Source organism: Pseudopodoces humilis, chromosome 3, assembly GCF_049639895.1.
Source record: "Pseudopodoces humilis isolate 2021_Gansu_Grassland_sample_001 chromosome 3, ASM4963989v1, whole genome shotgun sequence".
In the NCBI taxonomy this organism is placed as follows: Eukaryota; Metazoa; Chordata; class Aves; order Passeriformes; family Paridae; genus Pseudopodoces; species Pseudopodoces humilis.
In genome coordinates this window covers 5004784-5024565 of record NC_142202.1, presented here as the reverse complement: position 1 = coordinate 5024565, position 19782 = coordinate 5004784, and the positions used below count along the sequence as shown (strand labels likewise).

At 43.5% G+C, this 19782-nt stretch overlaps 2 protein-coding genes across 5 annotated transcripts in view; both read right to left on the bottom strand.

Moving 5' to 3' along the window:
* Positions 1-473: 473 nt before the first annotated feature.
* LOC102112814 (D-beta-hydroxybutyrate dehydrogenase, mitochondrial-like) lies at positions 474-14238 on the bottom strand. The gene is made up of 4 exons (XM_088053252.1): positions 13896-14238; positions 6883-7035; positions 4044-4174; positions 474-1482 (listed from the first exon to the last, which is right to left on the bottom strand). Exons 1-4 carry the CDS (start codon positions 14236-14238, stop codon positions 1135-1137), a joined length of 975 nt encoding a protein of 324 aa, XP_087909378.1. The 3' UTR covers positions 474-1134.
* The window catches only part of LOC106628309 (uncharacterized), a 34654-nt gene continuing 21883 nt past the window's right edge, over positions 7012-19782 (bottom strand). The window contains exons 4-5 of one of the 4 annotated variants that reach the window (XM_014254688.2): positions 15897-15939; positions 15091-15364 (exon numbers count right to left, since the gene is read on the bottom strand). The gene's annotated coding sequence lies outside the window, so the exon portion shown is untranslated. Of the gene's footprint in view, positions 7036-15090; positions 15365-15896; positions 15940-19078; position 19782 lie in introns of those variants that run through there. The other 3 variants (XM_088053255.1, XM_014254689.2, XM_014254690.2) reach the window with 3 other exon arrangements.

Genomic DNA, 19782 nt, shown 5'->3' with positions numbered 1-19782 from the left:
CACCACAGCTGATCCCAGCTCTTCTGGGATCTTTTGGCCCCAGAGCAAATACCATAACCAAGTCAAATTTAAAATTGTATGTGTAAATCTTTTGCATGACAACTAGGAGAGTGTTAATGGGGCTACCATGATCAATTACTCTCACAGATAAATGTTACTAATGTTTCCCTTTCCTGTTATTTCCTGTATTCTTCTCTTTAGACCTTATTCCTTACAATAGCAGCCAAACCTGAATGTTCTGAGCTCCAAGTATACTAATATGTCTCCTTGGTGTTTAGCTCTCTCACTACACTTCAGGTCAACACATTGATTAGTCCAGACATTAGATAAAAAATAGAGTTCATTTAGGATTAAATACTCATTTATAAATGGGATATGTAACCTGTTTTCCAAAGTCTGTGATATATTTGCTTTGTTACAGATTTATCCAGAGCACCTGAAAAAGGACTGAACTTTAGTTAGCAAAGACAATGTATTTATATTACAAGTTTATTATTCATAGAATCACAGAATGGTTTGGGCTGGAAAGGACATTAAAGACCATCAATTTCCAGCCCCTCTGTTGTGGGCAGGGACACCTTTCACTAAACCAGGTTGCTCGGAGCTTCAAGACTTCCTAACTTGCTACAGCCATTTAACTCCATTCAAAGTATTTCAAGGTCCAATGCTCCTTTCTATGACTTTTCCATTAACCTCTTCCTATCTCCCCTAAATAAATGGCTACTCAGGTTTCTACAAGTAAGGGCTTTTCATCTCTGCTGTAATGACTTCAGGTGTACAGCTGCCCTTTAGGATGCGCTCCATTTTGTCTGCATCATGTCTGTAACACAATAACCTGCTATTGCTTCAGGAAAAGATGTATTAAATTTTCCAGGCAATAACTAAAGCGGCTTAAGTGGATGGGGTTTTTCCACAGAGGAGAGATAAAGTTACTTAAACAAATGATTTAATTTTACACAAAATCCTGTATGTTTTTCCCTAGCAATCAGTGACAGTTCTGACTAGGGGGTCGCCCCAAAGTTTTTATTGGTTAATTGGTGTCACTTTATTGACACATGGGGGCATTAAATTCAGCTTTGACTTTCACATTGTATAAATGGCCTCACCTGAGTCAGTGAATAGCACCACTGTAGGCTATGCAAGTTTTACTTTGCTCAGAGCATAAGACAGAACAGAATCCATCACAGCAGTTGGGAACAAAGCACATACAAACACCAGGACCTTCTCCTTCAGCTTTGCCACCATGTAACGTGCCTTGGGTGCAGGAGATATTAGAGCATCCACCATAGCATCCACAACCTCATTGCCATTAGTGCTTCCCTCACTGAGGATACTGTTGAAAAAGTTTGCCCGCTCTTGAACATACTCCTTGTTGTAAACAGCCTTTTCCTCTTCACTGAGTTCACTCCAGATCTCTTCGGCACTGAGTGGTGGCTGAATTTTTGTAGAGCGTGCATAGTTTCCTGGCTGGATAATACAGACCTGAAAGGAAGATGTAAAACTTATTAAGGTGCAATCAGTCATCGTGAATTCAATTAAATACTACAGTCAGTAACACAAAAGCTCTCTACAGACAGCCAGAAAATGCTGATTTGTTGAAATTTTAACCCTGGAAACTTGACTGAAACCAAATATATTCCTGTAAAATATTTAAGATTGCAGAGGTGCTTTATTCTGACTTCCTCATTTTGCTCTGAAGTTAATGTTCTTGTTTTGACTACTCAGCACACCTTCAGAATGCAATAGAGCATCTTTGATTGCTGTAGAATGCTTAACAGTATAAATGTTTTGACAATACTGAGACAAAGCATTTCAGTATGACTTTGATGTCTCCAAAGTGGAACACTTTGGATTTTTCACTCAGTGGAGAACCTTGCAATTGATAATTTTTTGACCCAATTTGGGACAAAAGGAGATATCAAAGAAAATTATCGGGTCTTGGGGAAAGAAGTGCTGTTTTCCTCAAGTAGATGTAATTAAAAGTAAACCAGGTCTTGTCAGCAAAGAACAGAGGGATCTCAGGTCCTGCTCTGCCTCACATTGAAGCCACTAGCAAATTTCTGTAGATCTGTGTGCATAGATTTAAATGAAAAGCACACAAGTCCTTTTCTGCTCCACATGTTTTCTTTGTGTGTTGCTGCTGTTCTGCTCCCTTCTGAGTATTCCAAGGAGTTTTGGAGCAGGCTGAGCACTCACAGCACACATGCTGTTCCTCAGTTAGCAGCAGCCTTGTTCAAACTATTTGTAGATATGCAACATTAAAAGCTCCGTGGCATTTAACTGACCTGATTTCTAAAGACTGCAACACAAGGTGAGGAAAACCCATGCTGAGCTGTGTCAGAGACTTGGTGATCTGACAGGCATTCTCTGGGAAGTATGTGATGATATAAAACCCTGATGTTTTCACTCAGCCATCCAGCCCACCCAGCAGAGGCTCCCACCTGTGTCAGTCCCTGCCTGCTGACCTGTGTGGTGATGGATTTGCTGCTCTCTGGAGGACTGGGGTGCAGGTCCTATGCACAGGGAGAAGGGAGGGATGCAGATAAACTCCAGCAGAGGGATGGTGTGCACAGCTGGGACACCATGTGCTGCCTCAAGCAGGTTTGTCACACAGCATCCTCGGGAGCCCACCCTTCTGGTGCTATTTAGAAAAGTGCTTGGTATCAGCCAAACTAATGCCACCAGTAAACTTCCCAGATTTATTGTTAACAAAGGGGTTTTGAAAGCTTCTTTTTTTGGTGCTGGCTTGGACAGAAGGATAGATGGTTTAGTTTTTGCCCTTCCCACATTTTTTGTAGCCTTTCCACTGGAAGACACACACTTTATTTCCTGTAGGCTGTCAGCTTGCCTGGCCAGAGTTCAGTGGGACAGAGCCATAGCTCTATCTGCTTCTTGCAACCTCTGAGCAGCTTTTTCCTGAAAGGACAGAGAGGAGCACAGAACAGTGCAAGGGAGCACTGGAAACAAGGACCATGTATTTTGTAGACTCTCCACAGTGTAGGCTCTCAGGCAAATACCAGCCAGCATTCTGCATACAGTGAGAAACAGAAAAACACCTCTCAAAGATACTCCAAAAATGTTTGTCAGCCTGACTCACTCAGTTATGGGCTGGGACTACTGCAGAGGTGGAACAGGAAAAATCTCAAGACAACCAGAGTAGCTAACCTGTTAAACTAAGCCTTTCCATGCATTTGAGATTATCCTCTGCTAATCAGCAGAAATCCTCATCGTGCTGTGTGGTATTAGGATGTGTAAAGTCACTTGTATTTTACAGCCCTTCATATTTATATGACAGGGGTAGCTAATAGATGCATAGCTGTAATATTTTCCAACACAAAGCTTATGAACAATGCTGTAAATCTGAGTACATAAACACAATACACCAATGCAAACCTGCCAGGGAAGACTTTGAGTGTTTGAGAAAAATGTTTCAGCAATAGAGTGACTCCAAGGAAAAAGCCCAGTGAATCTACTTAGTGATCTAAGCTTCAGGTTTGACTATTAGAGTTGCTTAGGGCTCTAAGAGCACTCTTAGAGCCTCTTAGGTTAAGAGAATAAAAACATAATTACTCTGCACAATGCTGCCTCTTGCAGCATAGCTGTTCTCACAAAAAGCAAGGAGTTAGTCTTGTAAGAGGAGAGAAGGAACCCCTCAGGCAAGTAACAAGCCTCCTTCTGGCTGCACAGCACTCAGTGTCTGGGCTCTCTGCAGCCACCCAGGGAACATTTGGGTTCCTCACTGCTTTTGGGAGCTCAGGCAGCCTGTGTCAGGAAGCTTCACTGCGGAGGATGTGAAGAAAGGGTGGAAGTTTCACTGCTGACACACAGACCTGTTACCCACCAGCTTCTCAGAACCAAAAACATCACCCAGGACTGCTGTTCCCAGTGATTTCCAGCTGACTGATTAGCCACAGAGAAACCACCTCTTTCCAAAAGGAAGCTGCATCCATGAATGCATTTCTGATCTTTTACCTTTGTTACTTTGTTTCACATAACTCATTACATCACGTACCTGGTTTCCAGGTTCTTGTTACATCACTTACCTGGACACCAAACTTCTTCATTTCCAGTCTTAAAGCATCACAAAATTTTTCAATAGCTGCCTTGGTCATAGAATAAATGCCATTTCCCAAAGTAAAATAGGCAATGATGCTGGACATGAAAACAATACGTCCTAGAAAGAAAACAGTACAAATAATATAACTTCACTCTCAGTCTTTAACATGGAATCAATTAATCTCAGTCTTCTGAGCTGCTAAGAATGTGGTGTTTAGCAGGAGACTGTTCTACTGTACACTGTGCCAAAACTGGGCAGTGTCAGTGTGCAGTCCAGCACAGAAGGGCATTCATTAAGCTGAAAACTTCACACAAAAATCTTCCACCTAGTGACAGATTTTGGACTATACAAAGTGTAACACATTCCCAGTGTGCTAGTCATTCCTTCTGAGCCTGAGATATGATGAAAAAGATGGAAACAAAGCAGTGCCCTAATGACTGAAAAATAGTACTAAGAGACTGTGCTAGTAAGAGGAGGAGGACTGCAGAAGAGAGGGGAGGTGATTTTCCCTGAGCTGGATATATGGTTACTAATATCAGTTTTTTCTGTGCTAATGATATCTCTGCACTGAGACCTGGTTTTATAACTGTGCATATAAAGTCCAAGACAGACTGTACAGTGATAAGCTTCACTGAGGAAACATGACTTGCCAAATGTGTGCAGGTTTGTAATACCTTACAATGATTTCCCTGATCTGTGCTGCTTTTGCCTCCTTTCTAACTCCTGCTGAGTGCAGGCATGCCTTAAGTAGCAGATTCCTCATTTGAGGCACGGGACTGTGGTTCATTTACATTGTTTCCTTGTAAACTTCTGTCACCTAGTCCCACCATGGGGTAAGGAATGTCTGAGTGTGGATATACAAATATCAGAGGTGAGGAAGAAGATGGCCTTCAATACAGAGAACACAGCTGCACTCCTGCCACAGATGCAGATAACATCTGGGCCCCAGATCTCACCAAAATGAAGAGTGTTGGGGGATATCAAAAGGTATCATGGGAATGCAGTGAAATCTGTCATTCTGAATTAGTTTTCCTGCCTTCCTACAACATCCCAAATAAATCTTATATACAGTGAAAGGAAAATAACTACCAGCTTGCTGATCAAGATGCTCTATCAGCTGGCCTGGCCAGCTGGAAAAGATATGGGGAAATGTTGCTCCTCTCAGGGTAGAATGTTTAAGTCCTAGGCTAGAGAGCATTACCTCCCTTTAAAAGTAATAATAATTGTATTAATAATTTTGTAGTGTTTCTTGGAATAGGTGCACATCCATGGCAGTAAGCCATGGGTAGGATAACCTCTGCCTCCTTTGTCCAGTAGCTGAGTGGTCTGGGGCACACACCCAGGATGTGGGACACCTCATTTAACTTCTCTTTGTGCCTAAGGGAATTGAAACCCAGATTTCCCAAGAGGATGCTCTAATGTCTGTAATTCAAGTTTTTCATTTGGAGAGGTCACTTGCTGTCCCCAATCTCATAAGCTTTAGCTGTCCTGGTTATTCCTTCAAGGAAGGTGACAGGAAATCTAGGATTCTTCTTTTGGATTCTTCCTGGAGTGCCTTGACCTCCTCTCCTACACTGATGGTACTTGAAAATGGAGTGCAGGACTTAATCAAGGAAACACTGACAGCCTTGAGAGAGATATAAAATGTTCCTTTGAGCTAAGCTCTGTGTTCAGCCCTCCAGACCCAAACGTTCTAAAGGTTTATGCATGTGCTTAATGTTGCACACACAATTAGTCACTTTTGCTTCAAAGTAACCCTGTGCAATTCATGGGGTCAGAGAAATGCCTCAGGTGCATCAGCATCACACAGTTTCACCAGTAAGTAGGACATGACAGGGAAAAGAGATGTCTCCCTGTGTAATGGCCACATAACACATTCACTGGATACACACAATAGCACATTCTTCTACAAAAACACATCCAGCTTGCAGTATTTAAAGGCTTCTTTCTTCTCATGTCAGAATATCATCAACCAAAACCAGCCAAACAGAAAGAAGCAGAATAGCCCAAAAAAGGGATGCTTTTATCTTACCAACAGTTTGTGTAGCAGTGACACCTGGGGTTTCCAGGTGAAATCTACCCCTTCCTCTGCTTGATGCTGCACACAGAGCACAAATCCTCACTCTAAAGAGCCTACAGCCAGAACAGACAAGGAAGAGGGGATCTTCTTCCCCAAACACAGATGGAGACAGGTAGGGAACAAACTGCAGAGCACCCAAGACAAGAGGGTTATTGAACCATTCCTTCTCAGAAAGAAGGAAAAACCCCACATGTAGGGAGGTTCATGCAAATGCATTTATCTCACTGGATACCCATGCACCTCTACATACTTGAAGTTTCCTGCCCAAGGTCACAGAGGCTTCACAGAGCTGGAACTGGAAGCTGGATGTCTCTAGTTCACCTCTGCAGGGTCATTCCTCCTCTCCTAGTTGCCAAACAATAAAATTGTAAAGCCTAAATAACAAAATTAAGGAGTTTAATGGATTTTTGTGTTTTCAGATTGTCAGTGCTTAAAAAGGTTTGCCTGGGCTTAATGATTTATGGTAAATGTTCTTCGTCTCTTTTTTGAGTCAAACACTGAGAGAAATCCTTATTTTTAAATATTTTTTTCTATGGATTGCAAAGACAGACTCTTTAAGGATATTTTTTCCCCTTATGACTTTACCCTCTTTTCAGGATCAAGTTGCTCTTTCAGGCCACACAGAAGGAAGCTGTCGTTTCAGTTCAATGAGAGACAATTAAAGCCTCTTTTATAGATGCTACATTACCCTGATTATAGTAAGCTAATTATTCTACAACTCTAAATAACAGTGGATTAGCATTACCCTTGTATTTCCTTAGAAGGGGGAGAAATGCCAGAGTTGTCCTGATGCTCCCAAGGAGATTCACATCTGCAAATTTTTCATATGTCTCCATAGGCAGCCACCCTGTCTCGCCAAATGTTGATATTCCTGCATTGTTGACAAGCCCCCAGAAACCTATGGAAGAGAAATGAGTCAGGAAGCATCTTTAACTGCAAAGCAAGCACTGTTAGGTAACAAAGCAACACCTCTGATTCGGACCCTTGGGGGAAACTGTATAGTTACATAACATTTTTATCTTTTCCACTTAAAAGTGCAGGCATGTTTTGTTTAATGAAGGAATGCCATTGTAGCCATAATCTGGACTAAATGGAACCATAGAATAGTTTGAGTTGGAAAAGTCCTTAAAGATCATCCAGTTCTATCCCCCTCCTCCCATGTTCAGGGACACCATTCCTGTAAGTCTCAGTGCTATTTAATAATCCCTCACTCTACAGTTGTCTTAAGATATTTATGAATAACATGATCTGGGAGGCTTCATTGAGACTACATTTTACTGCCAGTGTGGTCTACCATGATATTTTAATTACTTTAATCCCACTGTGTGCTATGAGCAGCTTTGTGAAAATTATATTAAGCAGTCTAAAGGCTAAGGGGCACTATTTTAAAAGTGCCTGACTAATTTAAGAGCCTACGTCTTGCATCTTTTTCCAAGATTTGAGCTCTGATTTCTTCTGAAATCAGCCACAATCAGGTACATGGCTGCAACATGAGGTAAAGTAACCAAGCAGGGTCAGTGGCTACCAATCAGGGTCAGTATTTTTTCAGTTTTGTACTTTTGAATAATTTTATTCCCCATGTAATGACAGATTTTGGTGCTAAAGAGCCTGCCCCCTGACAAACAGAAAGATTTCAGTGTTTACAAGCAGAAACATATTGGCAGCAAAACTTTTTCTAGCAGAGCTCAGTGACAGGAAGCTGAAGCCTTTAGCCCAAAGGCACAGCAGGTCTCCTGTGAGCCCTGTGCAGTGCTAACAGGGCTGTGGGAATGCTGTGTGTTGGAGTGGGGAGCACTCCAGGCTGGAGCTGACACGCTGCCTAAGCGCTGATTAAACCGTGCTGACTGTTCTTGCCTTGCACAGCCTGTAACTGTGCATGTACAGCAAAGCACAGAGTGATGCAGTGCATTTCTGTTCCTGTCCTCCAGTCCTGACTGACAGCATTTCCAGGGTGACCATCAGTGTAACTCAGGAGTACCAGGGCAGCCTGACTGGCGCTGAAACAGCTGAATTTGCAGTTTAGTTCTGCCAGCCTTGACAATTTTTCTCATGCATTTCTTTTAAAGAACCCTTGTAGGTGTCCAAGGCAAATAGTTGTTTTGTCGTGCCTTCTACAGGACCTCCAATCCTGGATTTCTGGAGAGGCACAGCAGGTTTTAGTGCCTCTCTTCCTCCCTCTGGACACAAGAGTTTGGGGAAAAAGTGACGCTGACCCAGCTGTAGCCTCCTGTACCTGTGGCAGCTGAGTGATTCTCAAGGGACTTTTGATCACCTTAGTGAAGGCACTGCAGAAACCTTTGGGTTGAACCCTTTCCTTTCTGATCTTCTCCAACAAACCTACTGAAATAATTTCATGGTATCTTGGTCCTTCCAGAGCCCTGACAAGAACTGCCAGTATTAGATTTCATTCACAAAAGTAGTGAAAGATGAAACTTTAAAATTTTGGAATTAATTTGTAAAGCAGACCCCTGTAAGCTTTTCTAACATATATGTACACTACTACATGTATTACCTAATAAAATCGGCCTTTAAACAGAGAAAGAAACTGTTTTCCTTTAGTGAATGTCTCATTTGCAGGGCAAAACACTCAAAATCAGGAATTTACCCCCCAGAACTTGGATAACTCTGTCCTCCAAAGAGAATCAATCACTATTCAGCAGCCTGTCACACAGCAATACTTGACACTGGACCGTTCTTACAACTTCAGTTACAGACAGATTGCTGCCCAGTAATGCCACAGTTTCCTCTGGACTCACTTCTGTTCCGTGGCCCCAAATGTTAGCAGATAGAGGAGAGGAAATGCCCTTAAAAATTGGCCATAGAATTGGGTATCCTGGACTTCCTTTTCCCCCTGCCACTGCTGTATTGTTCCATGTCTTTCCATCATTCTCTGGCTTTATTTCTCCATCTCAAAATGGAACCCAGCCCCATGGGACTTACCTCCCCATAAAATGCTTCCAGATCAATGGCTTAGAGAGCCCTCTGTAGAAGCTAATTATCAGTATTTTTGTATTTGCATGTGATGTGATCTGCAGATGGGCTGAGTGGCTGCACACCCCATCTGTTTCTGCTCAAAGCTGGAGGTTTCTATACTCAGGGTTATTTTTACATAACCTAGCTAACACAACCCAAACTAAAGCCTGGCATCATAACAAAAGCTGTTTTCTGATCTTTTCAGCTTTACCTTTTCTAATTAAAAACAGTCATTTTGCTTCTGCCACTGAACTCTGTGCAGCACAGAAAGAACACTTGCTCCACATAACCCTGATTTCATCAGTCCTTCAGAAATATAGCCATTAATCTTTAGACAATTGATTTTCTTCCTATTTCTCTAAACTGTGAAACTCAGAATTTAGCTTGCAAGGCTTAAGTTTTCTCTCCAGCCATTTGCCTTGTGTGCTTCAAAGCCTCCAGGTGGCTGCTGGTGAGGCCAGCCTGTGTGTATCAACAGAGCTCACAAAATAATGGCTCCTTCCTTCTGTGTAGTATCCAAATCAAAAGCCATGAAGAGGAAAATTGGTGGGAGTTAAACTAAGACAGACTTTTTAAAGAGAAGATTAAGTTAAACAAAAAAAGACACTTTGCACCCGGTCATCTCAAAACACTTTGTTTGCCCTTAAGCAAAATGTATTGTTTCTTAGAACATTCTGGAATTCCCAAATGGGAAATGTTCTGATATTTTCCAGAATGTTTCCTGGCACTTTGCTTAGCTGAATCAATTCACAAAATTCTACCCAAATGAAAAACAGTTCATTATTCCCTTATGCCACTTTCTCAGGATATTTCCTACTTCCTGAGAAACAACCTGCTCAGCTCTGTATTCAGGGTACTTGAATCTGTTTTGGTCTTCCTTTCCTGAAATGTTTGTGGTAAAAATTAATGCTATAAATGTGCATTCAAAACATATTGTAAATTTGCTTAGACAAATGCAGCTCAGGTAACCTAAAAAATGCGGATGGAAATCCTGAAGGCCAAGGCACAAGGACTGAACAGCTGAAGGAGACTGATGCTGCATTTCCTCAATGTCCATGCAGAGACACATTTGGAAAAAGCAGCTGATGTTTGGTGTGTCAGACTGTCAAAACAGAACTCAGTCCAAACACAGTTTATAAAGAGAGGTGTTAGACTATGCTTCAGAAGACAGGGAAAAAATAAACTGGAAAGCAGGACTGGATGTCACAGAGAGTTTCACTGGTCTCTTCGTTGGGAAAATAGATCCTGATAACAAAGATTAAAAGATACAGCCATGGGTCTAAGAATCACTTTAGGAAACTGAACTTAAGATTAGTGAGAGAAGCTTTCTGGAGAACACCAGCTCTCACATAAGCTCCCCAATAATTTCTGCTTCACAACATGGTGACCAAAAGGCACAAATCCAAAGTCCTTATTTCGGCCCAAAAGATATCTGATATTTTTTTCCACAAACTCTTAAAAGTCCTCTTTCTATTAAAGTTAATGCAGCTGCAGGTTTGCAAAACCTTTTGAAAATCAGTTTGTTTCTGTGTTGGTGCCAACACTCAGATAATACCAGAATTCTGCTACACTCTCCAAATTCTAACAGGTTTTCTTGGGATCACTGATCGTTGGAGTTTCTTCTCTAAGTCTGAGCCCATGTGAAAATGACAAGTTCTTTTCTGATAGATTCCAGACCTAGCCAAAGGCAGGATAGTGTGATTTGCCGTGTTCCTTTGGAAAAATGAGGAGAGGGAACAACCCAGTCTGTTTGTGGCAATGCAGACGAGGCCAGATGAGATTCCCGAGTTATATTTACATCCATTCATGAGTCACCAGCCTTTGCTTGGAATATTATACAGAAATTCTCTTCACTGTAAGGATAATCTATTTCTATAGGGAGTCTGGACTAAAATATTGTACCATGGGTGAATGCCATGAATAGAAAATCATAATTAAGTGTAAGAGAGTACTTAATAACCTTGGAGTAGGAAGCGGGACTAACATTAATATCCCTCCATTCCAGCTAGCCCACTAGTTGTCACCCACTCACAACAGGCAAGAAAAGGAAGGGAAATTCTGGTTTGAAACAGAAGAAAACCAGAAAAATTCTGAGGTTTGCTCTAGAGTCTAATAGAATTGCAAATCACCATGCTCTGAAGTCCTGGTCTACTTCATATCGGCTTTGGGTTTCTACTCTTGCATAACAGAGAGAGAGAAGATAATGAAGAGCTTGGGCTAGTTATGGTTACAGCAGAACTAGTAGGGAGAACTGTATTTTATTCCTGATACTCTGATTTTATTCTTATATTTTACATATTTTTTGTGTACATTTTATACCAAATGGCCTACTTCAAGCAGAAAGTCTCTTTTAGTTTTTTTAAGTCTACTTATCCTGGGTCCAGGAAAAAGGCAGATTAAGGAGACTCAAAAAACAGCGTATCTCCCAAAAAGCCCTACTAGTCTGAGATGCATAGTCCATGGAAAGGATGATGCTGTAATCATAAAGAATATTTAATGTTTACCAGGATTTACTCTGAACTATTTAAATGCAGGCATGCAAAAAACAATTATCATTTAACTGTTTTCTCTTTATTTTGGCCCAACTTCTGAGTTTGCATTTGGAATCCGTGGCCTTTGCACACTTACCACTAGGCCTGGGATTATTGAAGTGACTATTTTTGGAACGATACAGGAATGTTTTGGTGATCAGAATTCAGAATTTAAAATCTTTCATACCTGTGTGAAACTGATTATAGTTAAAATGGCAAAACAAGAGGGAATAATCCCTAAGCAGTACCTAGTGATTCCCAGGGATAGGTTCCTCTTCACAGTTTCTACAGGAAATTGCTGAAGAGAATTGTCCTATTGTGAAGGAGGGAGAGGGAGAAACAGAGAAAACTGTCCCAAAGTACTTAAAAGCTAACAGTGACATACAGAGCACTTCCAGCAGCTACTTAAAAGGTGGAAGCTTTCACAGCTTTTAAGCAAGGTAATGCATGATCTACTGTAACCTTTCAGCACAATCTACTGGATCCCTACATCCACACAGTTTGAATTGTTTGTGCAAAAACCAAAAGCCATTGGATATTTTATCTGTTCAGAACTTATTTACAACAGTCTACCGGCCTCACCACCCACTCTTTGCTCTCCTCATAACAAATGTCTGAGCTGCATTTGATTTCCACTTTGGTCAGTTCTCTGCTGTAGACCCTGGATGTGGCTGTCCATGATCCACAAAGGAAAATGTCCTAAGGTTTCATCACTCAGGGTTCTTGTGCCTTTGCACTACCTGGATCTGTAACATTGCTTTTACTTTTCTGCCTTTGCAGAATACTCTCAAAATTCTGTAGCAGCAGAGCTGCCCAGCCATGTAAAAAGGTTTCATAAAATGTATGTGCTTGCCCAGCCCAGTGTCCCGGGCGTGAGGGCCTGAGTGACAGCCCAGGAACAACCCTGTGCACACATTGTATGCCTGCTGCATTCCACAGCAGCCGTGCTGGGTGTCTGGAGGGACCTGGAATTGATCTGAAGGCACAACCACAACCTGTAAGCAGCAAGGAGAGCCCACAAGTTAGTGCTGACTCTGGACTCCAGGGTCTACATGGCAGCATGAGCACAACCACTGCAGGACAGCATAAGCTGTCAGAATTGCAGGATAAATTATGTGAAACCCAGAGTTTCAAGTGGCCTGGTCCCCATGGAGCCTTTAAGGGTTTTTGGGAGACACTTGTGTTCGTCTGTAGGTTGAGGAAAAGCCTGAGGAGAAAAGCTGTGCTTTGTAATAAGGTCAAGATCAACCATAAATACAGGTACTTAATGAGCAATGTGGCTTTTTTTTCCTTCACTTCTCATTCCATCCCCTTCCCAATGAGCTAATAAGCCAGGCAGGCAGAAGCCTTGCATTTCATTATCTCTCCCTGTGCCTCTTTCTCCACTTTTATTCCCTGTATGAGCAGAAAGTGTTTGTGATTTGGAGGGAATCCCACTTCTGAGCCTGTGGAAATCTGCTCTACACCAAGCGTATCCCAGAATTACACTGGCTAATTCTCACCATGCAGTCCCAGTGGGAAAGGAGGTGACCGTGGCCTCCTCACCTGCGCTGTGTCATGTGTGCTGAAGGGATAACCCAGGATTTAGATTGTCTGCAGTTATTCTGGAGCTAAGTCTATCCATTCCCCTGGGTGCACACTCCCTGTAGGGTGTATAATTGACATGTTTCCCTTTCAGTAACCTCTCCAGGGACTAGCCTGGCAAACCTCAAGTGGTTCCAAGAATCAGCTGCTTTGGTATGGCACGGCGGCTGCCCTCGCTGCGTTTCTTGTACCTATTTCCTCTTTCACAAGTCATGCCCAGAAAGGCATCACATTCCCATCCTTCCAATGCCTGCACAGTTGTTCTGCACTTTCTCTGCCGTTTTCTTCTATTGGGTACCAGCAGAGTGGCTCCAGGGCCGCTCCACTCTGGGAGATCCTGTCCCGGTGGAAAGGTGAAGCTCCCCCGTGGCGCCATTGAGCAGCACGCCCACTTTACACCGTCGGCACCTTCGGACAGACACCGGTCCGTGTACGCACCAAGGGATTTTTAATAAAATCCTGCTGTCATTACCGATAGCGGTAACTGCACTTAGCCCATCAGTGACGGTGCTCGCCACCCTCACGCTGTGACAGTCCAGCCGGCCCTCTCAGGTACCTCCCAGCCAGCAGTGCCGGGCGAACCGAGCCGCCGTCTTGGCGACACGGCGCCCGCCGGTGCCTGGCGCTGCCGGCAGCCGAGCCCCCCGCCCTCTCTCCCCGCCGGCCTCACCTCGCTCGGGCAGGTGGCTGAGCACCAGCTCCTTGGCGGCTCGCACGTCGTGGGCGCGGGTCACATCGAGCCGCAGGACCCGCAGGCGACCGGCGCCGCCCGCCTCCCGCTGCAGCCGCCGCGCCCCGTCCCCGCCGGGGCACAGGCAGCCGGCGAACACGGTGAAGCCGAGGCGGTGGAGGCGGAGCGCCAGCAGGTGCCCGAAGCCGCTGTCACAGCCCGTGATGAGCACGGCCCGCCCGGCCGGTTCCAGCCGCGCCGCCCCGCGCCGCCACAGCCGCGCCAGCGGCGGCAGCAGCAGCAGGAGAAGGAGCAGGAGCAGGAGAGGGGCCGCTGCCCACATCCCGCCCGCGCCGCCACAGCCGCGCTGCCTGGAAGCGAGGGAGGAACGGAAACCTGCGGGCAGAGCCCTCCCAGCCCGGCACCCCCTCCCCGCCTGCCCGGCATCCCCTCCCCAGAGCAGCGGGCGCCCGCAGGCGCCGCCCCGCCCCGGAGGGCCCGGGATCGCGATCCCGCCGGTTCCCGGCCCTCCCGAGCGGCTGCATGCTCGTGAAGGCCGGGGCTTGGTTTCTTCCCACCGGGGTGTCTCCCCACTTTTGGTTTCAAAAAGAAAGCGCAGGCTGGAAGCATGATGTCCTGGTCAGCTGGAGCTGCGCCGGCGAAAGGGAGCTGGGTTATGCCGAGATCCAGCGGTATGGGCAGTTCGGCTTCCCGGCTCAGCTGAGTTTACACAGTCCCGCCACTACACACTGGCCACAGGGCACACACAGAAGCAGCCATGAGTGTTTCTAGATCGGTCAGGTGGGGATTTCTAAAACAGCTGCATTATTATGTTATAGTTGCTGTATCTTATGTTATCTGTTACGTTGCAGTATTAAATTCACGTGGGTTTTTTACGGCTCAGGTCTGTGTTGTTTTCTCAAGGGTGGCTACATTACCCCATGGTGAAGGAAAATGTCTGTTTCTTGTAGGCTAAAGTGACAATTATACATTGCTGAAAAAAAAAAAAAATCCCCGAGAGCTACAATTACAGGAGAAATGTGATTTTCTCTGCCCTTTCTTTTATCTGAGCAACTCACCAAGCAGCTCTTGAAAGTGATACTTTATCATATCTGCCTCCTCTGAGTAAAATGAAATGACTGAAAGAACCAGATGCCTTTATTAATTGTGATTTAAAGTTGAAAGGGGGCAGTCATTCATTGACATATACACAGCAGCAAAAGAAGCAGCAGGTCTTAACACACACAGAGAAGGTCCCAAATATTTGCTTAAACTACATCCCTGTGGCTCTCCAGTCAGCCCTGTTTATATTTAGTGAACAGTCTGTATCTTCTTGTGGCAGGTGGGTTTCTGCACTGGTGTTGCCCGGCTGTCCAGGAGTCTCCAGAAACTGTGTGATCCCTGCAGTCAGCTGTGGTTTGTGTTTGCTTGGGGATACCTTTGCACTGACACAAAGTTTTTAATGACATCTGAAGGAGAAAGGGAATAATTATTGTTTAATTTGCTTTTCCAGGGGCCAAGGCATTCCTGTATTTTTACTCTCGATGGCTGCACATCTGCCTAGGTTTATTTCAACTTTAAATTGTTAAGTACTCTCCCTTTCTTCTGCTTTGCTCTCCATAGGCATTGCATAATAGGACTCAAAGCCTCTAGTGGCTTGGGAAAGCAGGTTGTGCTTTGCTGCTGGGAGACAAAGTAGGACATGGAGAGGTAAACCCCAAAGAAGATACCCAGATATTTGTCCTCAGTAGGATTTATTTGATCGTGTTCCATCACACTGGGAGATGCCTCCCCTTTTTAGCCTTTAAAAGATCACTCAGTCTTCTGCAACTACATGAGTCACAAAGCTTTGTCTTTTTATTAACAAATTAATTATGCAACTTTCAAAATCATGAGAGCTGATAACAGCCTGTCCTCCAGCCAGCTTCCCTGTCTGGTTCCCTCAGGCATAAAAAGACAGGGAGGGATTCCAAATTCTCCTCCTCCATGACTCCTACCCACCTCTCATCCATGTGTGCCAGTCTCTTCTCTCAGCTTTTGTATCCTGTTAATAACATAAGGATCACAGGCAGTGACAAAACCATTCTCTTGAAGACTAAGAGGTGACCAAACTAACCTCTGAATTTTATGCTCTGTTAAAAAAAAAAAGTAAACCTAAAGGTGTTAAAAAGGTGGTACACAAATGTGACACACTCCCATCTGAGAACAGGAGCAGTATGTTTTCAAAGCAATGGAATCATTTAGGCTGAAAGTTATGGATTGCAACTGTGTCCTTCACACTTAAAAACAACTTCATGACTACCTAGTCCAGGAAATGAGGCCACTTAGGTCTCCAGTGCAGCACATTTGCAGTAAAATTTATTTATTTCTGCGAATGATTTTCCTCTGGTTTATAGTATTCTGTTCCTAACTCAAATATATAGACACACGTGTACACACACATACACATGCTTGCATGATAATATGTATTTTGAATTTAATACTTTGTCTAGTTTCTGAAATCTTTCCCATCTTTAGGACTTATTTTAATTTTAAAAAATGAAGTTTTTAGCTCTATCTTAATCTGTTGTACCTCTTATGCAATTCCAGTTAGTTGTGGTTTACCTGTAGCAAGTCTAAGTGAAGGCTTGGATTCTGAGGAAGTAGATGAGGAAGTGGAAGAGACTTAGAGACTGATACTGATGGGGATCTGGAAAATTCTGCTCTCAGAAAATGTCCAGGAATCTTCAGCTCTTTCTGTGAGCATTTCTGGGAACAGCAACCTCTGAAGCTTTTTCTTCAAAGCTTATAGCTTTATTTTGTGTAAAATGCCAGTAAATTTTACAGTGTGAAATAACAAGTTGCTCTGGGAAGGCATCATAATATTTTTTTTTTGCTATTGTGTTGCCATGCTATCTCTACCCTCAAAACAAACTTCCTTTCTAAAGGACTGTCACGTTTCTGTAAAGGACCAGGATAAAGGAGAGCTGGGATGGGCTGTGTTCCTCTACTGCACCCTGGGACTTCCAGGTTGATTTCAGGGAACACAGATCTCCTTTTTACCTCATTCCTGAGCAGAGGATCAGTGGCCGTGAGTAGCAGAGCTTGCTTGGGGGCATTTAAATAATATGCACAGATCTTTGTCCAGCACAACTCCAGCCAAAATCAAGCTACAAGGGAAGGGAGGAGGCAGTGTAGCTTTTCTCTGCTCTTAATCATCTTACATTTTTCCCTATTATCATATCTACTCACCTCTGCTTATTTTACTCATTCTCTTGTTCCTGTTCCCTCAGCCCTCTACCCCTCCTGGCAGCCTTATTGCAAACTGGAGCTGTCTCAAAATTTGCCATCTGCCATGCTCAGTGGTGCCCACTCTCAGCAGTGGGTAGGAGGAGTAATGGTCTTTGATGTCTTTCTTACAGGCTCAACTCTCCGGCATCATGTGGAAGTCATTATTTTTTTTGTATTCTGAAGCAAGGACGGAAGCAAGGAAACTCTGATGTCTTTTAAGATAACTGCAGAGCCATCCTTGGTTTCACACGAATCCCTTTTGGTGCAGAGATCCACTTCGACAAAGCTTTGTAAAAATGCTGATAATCTGACAGAGTGCCTCCAAAAAGCTCCAGCGAACTATAAATACAGACCCCTCTTTTAACATTCTAATGCTTTTGGAGCTTTCATGATTTTCAGGTGCAGGATCAGGATCTCTGACCCATAGGAGCTGGCTGTATCACACAATTCCTGACAAATGTGACTTCTCTTTGGCATCCATTCTGTCTTGTCACCTCAGCCCCCAGACCATGTAACACTCCTCTTGCTATTGTACAGTAAACAGCATGGCAGGCTTATGGAACCTTTTGGTGCTGGTGAAAATTATGCTTATCCAAAAGAAAAAAAACAAACATATAGGTCATCTTGACCAGTCCATCTGGAAGTTCAGCAAATTAAGTTCTTACTTCTAATGCTAACACATAAATGACGCTGCTTGCTGCAAATACCCAAAAAGCTGACACTGAATTTGCATCTGTGGGCAAGCATTTCAGGACTCAGACAAGTAGCTTTCCAGGAAGAAAGTCAAAATATGGGGGTTTGGTGCAGTTAAACAGCCAAAGATAGTCTGAACAGAAAGGCTTACAGTTTTTTGAGCTGGAGAGCTGCATGTCCTACTTTGGGAGAAGGCTCTGCCGTGGTGTCAAAGGAAAGGAGCCAATGGGAGGCTGTCATCCCATGGAATTAGACAGGAGCAGTTGCATGTGGGCTGTGCATGGGGAATATCGAGCCTTTGAGGACTAAGCAGGATGTCTGGTTCTATATAATGTGATGAGCTGTATTAAAATCTTGCTGCATATTTTTAAAAAACTCTGGACTCAGTTGACAAAACAGATTTAGGATGCTATGTATATTGCTCAATGTGTCAAAAAAAGGGAGATGACTTCTATTTAAAAGGCAAGGCAGGAATATCTCTACCCATGAAACATTTTCAAATACTTGTCGCTGCATACGGTGTCCAGACTATTCCAGAGATTAAGTTTTCCATTTGTCAGAAGTTATTTTAGTAAATCCCTAAGATTAAGTACTTTATGGCAGTACTGGAGTGGTAACAAAGCAAGAGAGAGACATGGAAAGAAAATTCTCCTAGAAGCAGGAAAATTTGCCATCTTCTCTAACCTGAAGTGACTGATCCTTTTTCAGCTGGAACACCCCTGGCCCAGGGACAGATGGTTCAGCTGGAGTTTCCTTATGCAGGGGCAGTGTGGAAAGTGAAAAGACACCCTATACCTTCTAAATAACACATTCCAGAAACAAACAAAAAAATAAACACTGCTGTATGTCTCTCATTTCTGACTTGAAAGACAAATGTGGGATGATTCTGACTTCCAAATGCTACTGCAAAATGATCCCAAGGGAGTAAAAATGCTTGGGCTGCTTGTCCACACAGACTAATACACACTTCTGTCATGGAAGGATTACCTCAGCACAGCAAACTGAGAACTTCAGTTGGAGGTGGAGGATAAGAATGAGGGGAGATCAAGTCTCCTTTTCTTCCTGGTGACAAGATGTGGAAAGTGCTGAAATCAAAATGGTCTCATCCAGGACATATTTTCACCTTAGGCACACAGTGCAGATACGCTTTCATCAGGTCAACTGTTTTGAACTTGAGGATTAATGAAAAAGGGGTACAACATCATGAAATTAGGATTTATCTCTGGTTAAAAGTTAATTTTATTTGAGAAACAGCGTATGTCTGAACACAGGGACTCTTCCCAGTTGATGAAAAGCCCTTACACTGTCACACTGTTGGGAAATTCCAGTGGTATTAGAGTAAATACAAAATAGGTTCAATGATTTTTCAATAAACTGATCCAGCATAAGAATTAGCAGATTTTAAAGAAGTTTACCCAGGCCTTAAATATCCTACTCGAAATCTGCCCAGAATTAACTTCCAGTAATTTTGATTCATGGTGTAAATTAAGTGCCTGAAAATGCAGAGGACATATTTACATTGATTGATGCAGATTCTGACCGTGCAAGAGATAGAAATGTGAAATCTGACTCATACAAGGAGCTCCTACAGTGACACAGGCAGCAGGGCTGTAGCTTTTGAGTAAGTGTTCCAATGTCGCTCTTTCTGACTAATATTCCACCATGGCACCTATAGATTTGCCAGTTAGAGCTCTTGTTTTTATGGAGAACTTATCCCCCCAACCACATTAGAAGCTGAACAACTTTATCATCTCTACACTTGTACAATTTTGCCAAGCCAGGGACCCGAAGGGTTGCGGTTTCCTTGGATCATCAGTGCAGAATATTGACAGTAATGAGCTCTTTGCACTTGGGAGTTGCTATTTCCCGGAAAACGCCTGTGCCAGTCCATCCCCGCGAGGTGGCAGCCTGTGCGGGAGAAACC

Excerpts from the sequence above, each read along its gene's own strand:
- LOC102112814 (XM_088053252.1), bottom strand. The coding sequence starts at position 14,238 with ATGTGGGCAGCGGCCCCTCTCCTGCTCCTGCTCCTTCTCCTGCTGCTG. Across the intron at positions 4,175-6,882 it reads CCTTCTAAGGAAATACAAGG|GACGTATTGTTTTCATGTCC; the intron begins GTAATGCTAATC and ends TTTTCTTTCTAG. Across the intron at positions 1,483-4,043 it reads TGAAGAAGTTTGGTGTCCAG|GTCTGTATTATCCAGCCAGG; the intron begins GTAAGTGATGTA and ends TCTTCCTTTCAG.